At 56.1% G+C, this 6,227-nt stretch overlaps 1 protein-coding gene across 1 annotated transcript; it reads right to left on the reverse strand.

Moving 5' to 3' along the window:
• Nucleotides 1–391: 391 nt before the first annotated feature.
• On the reverse strand, nucleotides 392–5,930 carry LOC143268379 (uncharacterized). The gene is made up of 3 exons (XM_076550526.1): nucleotides 5,862–5,930; nucleotides 3,162–3,948; nucleotides 392–1,600 (listed from the first exon to the last, which is right to left on the reverse strand). The coding sequence occupies exons 1-3, from the start codon at nucleotides 5,928–5,930 to the stop codon at nucleotides 1,545–1,547; spliced, it is 912 nt and encodes a 303-aa protein (XP_076406641.1). The 3' UTR covers nucleotides 392–1,544.
• Nucleotides 5,931–6,227: the final 297 nt, after the last annotated feature.

A 6,227-nucleotide genomic window follows, 5' to 3' on the forward strand; every position in this document is an offset into this window, starting at 1 on the left:
CAAATATGGCACCTGACCACATGTTCATGTTGGGAGTTTTTTTGGGGTTTTTTTTTTTTTTGTCAAGGCAAACTGAACAGATAAGGAACAGGCAAAATGCAGCATTTAAGTTAGGTAGAAACAAGTTAACGTGGCCATCTCTCAAGCCCTGGTAGGGGCAGCAGCGGAGGAAAGGCAGGCTGCTGGAGGAGGGCGGGGCAGGGCTCCAAGCAGTCGATGGAGCTCTGGTTGCAGGGCAGGGAAAAGCTGGTCTGTTGGGGAGGCCTGACTCTGCACGGCTTGGCCCGTGAGGTGGCAGCGGGGACAGAAATACAGTCAAGTTGAAAGACCCCCGGCTGAGATCTTTCTCCGGGAGAGACCCCAAACCCAAGGAACACACCGAAACCACAGATCAGATGCAAAAGCAAGAGGGTTTATTTAGACCAGGTACCTGGGGCGAAGTCTCTTGGAGGACTTGCGCGCCTTCCTAGGGCAAGGGGGACTTTTATGGGATCCCAGGGGCAGAGGCGCGGTTACAGAAGCGAGAAGCATAGTTACAGGGTCCCTATTGGTTGTTTCAAAGAAGGCCAGGGTGAACTTGGGGTCATATGTGTGTGGCTGATTTGGCCTTGTCCAGGCCAGCTGCTTATTCCTCAAGGCCAGGGGGCCAGCCATAAAATATCAACTGTCTTACTCCCAAGGCTGCTGACCACAGTTATCTCTCTCAAGGCTGGCCATAGCTATCTCTGTCAAGGCCGGGTAGCTGGCTATGGCTGTGAACTCCTGTTTTTCTGATTCCTGCAGAATGGCGTTTCTAAGGCCAAGTTATTGGGGGGGGCATAACATCGGCCCAACGCCCCATATCCTCATAATGGAGCGGGGGTCTTTCATTCCCCCATTTTCTTTTGTACCAAATGAAATCTTTCATTTTAGGATGGAGAATAAGGGGTTAGCTCTATCTCTGACTGTCTGAGCCTCTGATATTGTTTGGTTAGGATCAAAGCCTGGGCAACAGAAACCTTATCCTTGATGAATTGCACCAATCTGTTGAGGATGTATGACCCAAACAATAAAATGAGCAGGAGGACGATTAGGGGGCCCATAATGGTGGAGACAAGGGTCATAAACCACGGTGACCTTTGGAACTATCTTTTAAATCATTTTTGTTGAGCATGGCTACTTGGAGCTGTCTGAATTGGCCGGTCTCCATAAGGGCTGCAGTCCCTGTATCTACCCCAGCAGCTATTTTGTTTATGGTAATTTTTTTCCAGTAACAGGGCCAGCGTCAGGGAAACAGGCTCTCTGGTGATGTCCCTCCTTATGTCAGGAGGACTATTAGGGGGATCAAGGGGACCCCCGGGTGAGTCTTATCTTTAGTGGGTTTGGAGAGCGTTGAACTAGATGTCTCGGTGCCCTCAGCTTCGTCGGGTTCCTTGGCAGTCTTTACATGTGACGTGTGGACCCAAGCCGCTGTCCCGTCAACCTCGGCTCTAGGTTCCTGGATTGATGGCGTCGGACCTAGACAGAGTCCCCAATCTTGAATGGGTGAGGCATCACCGGGCGGTTCAGTTGCTCCCGGCAGGCAGGGGTTTTTGCACCGTCTTTTGCATCAATTGGAGGGCTAGTGGCAAAAGAGGAGATATCAGAGTAAAGGAAATTTACAATTGGTGGGGGAGCCCCATACATGATCTCGAACGGGGTTAGGCCATGAGGCCCAGGAGTGTTCCGGGCTCGGTAAAGGGCTAGGGGGAGTAGGAGCACCCAATCTCTAGTGCCAGTTGCAAGCGTTAATTTGGTTAAAGTCTCCTTAATGGTTTTATTTGTACGTTCTACCTGTCCTGAGCTCTGGGGGCTGTATGCACAATGAAGTTTCCAATCGATCCCCCCCGTAGCCTGGCCACCTCCTGACTTACCTGGGAGACGAAGGCGGGCCCATTGTCTGACCCCAATATCTGGGGTATTCCATACCTGGGAAAGATGTCATCTAGGAGTTTTTTGGTTACCACGTTAGTGGTCTTTTTTTCTTGGTAGGCAAGGCCTCTGTCCATCTATGATGTAAGCGTGTCGCTCGGGGCTTTATTTCGCCCCCATTTTCTTTGTTAGTTCCTGGTCCTCCGGGCTTCCGCCATCCGGAGGGCCTGGGTCAGCGCGATCAGCTCTGCCTTTTGGGCCGATGTTCCAGGTGGCAGTGGTGAGGTCCAAACTATCTCCGATTCGGTGGTGACGGCTGCTCCAGTCCTCCGTTCTCTTTCTTGGAGGAAGCTGTTCCCATCCATGAACCAGGCAGCAGGGTTGCGGGGTTGAGGGAGACAACTGGTCTGCACACCATTCGATCTGAGGGCTGCTGGACCAGAGCTTTTACCGCATGGGAGGATAACACAGTTAATGGCTGTCCCAAAGTCAGTTTCCCTGCATCCTTGAGCAAAACAGCAATGGCTACCACATGTAGACAGGGGGGCGGGCCATCCTGCAGCTACCGGGCTTTCATGGCCCCAGTCTCTGTATCAACATTTCTTTTGCAAAGCCTGAGTTCTCGTCCACGAACAGTTTAAAGGGCTAGGACTTGTAGGGGGCTCCCTTTGGGTCCTGTCCAGATGTCAGCTGAACCTTTTTTTTTTTTTTTTTTTTTTTTTCGGTGGTCCTTTGATACCTCCTGTTACCTGTGGCCCCCTGGACCAAAGCTGTGCGGTCATTGAGAGAGCCTCCGGTATGGGTCAGGACTGAATGTTGAGCCCCGGTGTCCATTAGGAAGGTCACTGGCTGCCCCCTAATCTTGAGAGTTATCCTAGGTCGGGGGGAGGGGGTCTCCTGGCCTTGACCTCCCCAATCCTCCAGATTGAGGACCCTTGGCTTAGGTCTCCGAGACCCTTGAGGCTTTTTTTGATCAGTCACGAGCCCAATGTCCTCTCTGTTTACAGTAAGCACTTTGTCTTTGTCAAGCAGTGTTCTTTTTTTGATCTCCCGTCCTAACTTCCTAACTCCCTCTCTGACCTGTCCCTGAGACATTACAGTGGCCAGGACTTTTTTGTTTGTTTTTCCTCTCCCTCCGTGTCTCTCTAAGTTCTTTTTTTAAAAACGCGCTGCCGGCGTCTCTTTCTGGTAACCTGAGCCCAATCGGTAGGGGGTTAGAGCCCCTGGAGACCCGCTAAGAGCAACTGGCCAGAGATGTAGGTGTTCCCTACCTTCGCTGCTTTGTCCCGCCTTTCTCGTAGGCGACCGGCAATTGGGGAGGAAGCAGGAACTCATCCTCCGCTGTTTGGGGGCCGCTGCAGGAGCCGCCGGTCCCTCCGGCGCTGTCGGGGGGGTTGTAACACTCGGGGCGGGGTGACTCGGCGTCCATGGGTGACGCCGCCCCCTAGTCACCTTCCCCATATTGGGCCGGAGCCGGTCGTGGCACATCGCTGCGGGTCGCCGGCCAGGGGGCGGTCCCTCGCCGACCCCATCCCCGGCCCCGCCTGCGTGCCCCTGCCACATCCCGTGTCCGCCTGCGCCGCAGCTGGCTCCCCGCCGCCCGGGTCCGGCTGGTCGCCGGCCCCGCCCCTGGCCCCGCCTGTGTCGCCGCGGGCCTCCGCCGCCCGGGTCCCGGCCAGCCGCGCCGGGGGCCGCCGCGCGCGCGCGCGCGCCGCCGGAGGGCAGGTCCGAGCCCGAGTAGGCGCGGGTGCGGCCGTTGGCGGCGGGGCCACTCTGCTTGGTGCCCATGTCCGCGCCGCCCCGGGCCTCCGCGATCAGATTCCCCTGGTCTGCACCAGCTCCAAGTCCGCTGTTAGGCGCCACGCGGAAAACCACGGCCCGGCGGGGCGGACTCCTCCGCCCGCACGGGAGACATGGACAGCCGGGGAGAGCGGGGAGTGAGGGGAGCCCCCCCCAGCGCCGTCCCGGACCCCCGCGACCGCGCCGCGGCCGCGCGGACGGGAGGAGGCGCGGGGAGCTCCAGCACCCGCCGCCGCCACCGCCATCACCGCTGACGGCCTGCGGGGACTGGGCAGGGGGCGTCCCGGCGCCCTAGCTTCCCGGCAGCCCTGCCTGCGCGTTTCCTTTTCCCGCACCCGCCTGCAAGCCTGCCCGCGCGCCCGCCTGCGCCGGAGCAGCGGCCCGCGGGGAGAGGAAAAGACTCGCTGGTGTGGGGTTAGGGAGGAACAGGGAGTGGGAGGGATCCGCCGATCTGGCTTCCTCGGCCCCGGGATTCGGCGAGCGCTGCTGCCGCCGGGGGGCTGAGGGGAAGAGAAACGGCTTAACCCATGGGGGAGGTTCTGTTGTCAGGAGTCTCCATATGGCAATGTATGGGACCTGGTCCGGGTGGCCATGGGGACTGGAAGCAAAAACTTTTTTCTCCACCTGTGAAATAAGACTGAGGTTAAAGGTTTCCTGACGAGGCCATCCTACATCCATTTTAACCCAATCGGCCTCGCAAAGAGTGATCTATTTTTTTTTTTTTTTTCTTGATTACGACTCCTTTGTTGTTGGCTCGTGTCTTTCTTTACGTCTGACCAGTGTTTAAGCATGAGGCTCAAGGGGGTGATGACAGTCTGTCCTATGGCTGTTTTTAAGAGGAGAACGGTTAAACAGAAAACAAAAAACGACAGACCAATACAAATAACACTGACACGCGCTGCGCGGCTTCGGTTCCAAACCGAAAGCAAAACCAGAAAAACCGTGCCCCCGGAGGGGTCTTTAAACCGTGCCCCCGGAGGGGTCTTCAGACCGTGCCACAGAGGGCACTACAGATCGTGCCTCAGAGGGCACTACAGATTCCCGTGGAACTCCCTTCCAGGGTTTCAGATTTCCCTAGGACGTCTCCTAGGGTTCAGCGGCGAAGTCCAGACCCGTCGGTCCCCCCTTTCAGATCCACTGACACAGACAGATTATCAGACGCAGGCGCGGAGACAAACAAACAACATTTAACACTCAGACAAACAGACAACCCTCAGACTGGACAGGGATGACATAAATCAAGGCCGGCCGGCTTACCTCCTGATGGTGGGTCGGTGGTCCCAGGGAGGGGTCTCAATCCCCGTACGGGCCACCAAATGAAAGACCCCCGGCTGAGATCTTTCTCCGGGAGAGACCCCAAACCCAAGGAACACACCGAAACCACAGATCAGATGCAAAAGCAAGAGGGTTTATTTAGACCAGGTACCTGGGGCGAAGTCTCTTGGAGGACTTGCGCGCCTTCCTAGGGCAAGGGGGACTTTTATGGGATCCCAGGGGCAGAGGCGCGGTTACAGAAGCGAGAAGCATAGTTACAGGGTCCCTATTGGTTGTTTCAAAGAAGGCCAGGGTGAACTTGGGGTCATATGTGTGTGGCTGATTTGGCCTTGTCCAGGCCAGCTGCTTATTCCTCAAGGCCAGGGGGCCAGCCATAAAATATCAACTGTCTTACTCCCAAGGCTGCTGACCACAGTTATCTCTCTCAAGGCTGGCCATAGCTATCTCTGTCAAGGCCGGGTAGCTGGCTATGGCTGTGAACTCCTGTTTTTCTGATTCCTGCAGAATGGCGTTTCTAAGGCCAAGTTATTGGGGGGGGCATAACATCGGCCCAACGCCCCATATCCTCATAATGGAGCGGGGGTCTTTCAAAGTAACCAATTATTTGTGCAGCCAGTCCATGGGCTGCCGGAGGGGCAATTGTACATGTGTCGGGCGATGATGTAACGGTCAGCTGAGGCTGGAGAAACGTGGGAGGGGTGGACGACAGGGAAGAGGCTGGGATCGGGTAGGCGCATTTCTCCACAACGAGGTATAATAGTGCAAGATGTCCAAAGGACCATTGTCACGGCGGCCATGGGCTGTAGAAGGGCACAGGCTGCCTCCGTATGCTGTGGCATGGGAGCACGGGCCAAGGGGCTATAAGCCTAACAGAGAGCAAGTGAAACGAGACTGACCTCCAGCATCCCAGAGAACAAACGGCTCAGGATAGCTAATGGACTGCCGTCACAATGGCCATGGGCCATGGAGGGCATAGGCCCAAGGGGCTTAGAACCCGAAAGAGAAGTGGTACCAGCACCATGATCAAGAGAGACGAGCCAATCCTCAGTTGTGGGAAAATGGCCAAAAGGAAAGGGAAGAATCCTACCGATCCAATAGGGTCAAGAGTTTTCCGTGGTCCTCCATCAGGAAAAATAGTGGGTGCTACAGTGTGGCGAGCCACAGGAATATGAAATAGAAGTCTAGTTGTAGCCGGGCAGTGGTGGCGCAGGTCTTTAATCCCAGCACTCAAGAGGTAGAGCCAGGCGGATCTCTGTGAGTTC

Source organism: Peromyscus maniculatus, chromosome 14, assembly GCF_049852395.1.
Source record: "Peromyscus maniculatus bairdii isolate BWxNUB_F1_BW_parent chromosome 14, HU_Pman_BW_mat_3.1, whole genome shotgun sequence".
NCBI lineage: Eukaryota > Metazoa > Chordata > Mammalia > Rodentia > Cricetidae > Peromyscus > Peromyscus maniculatus.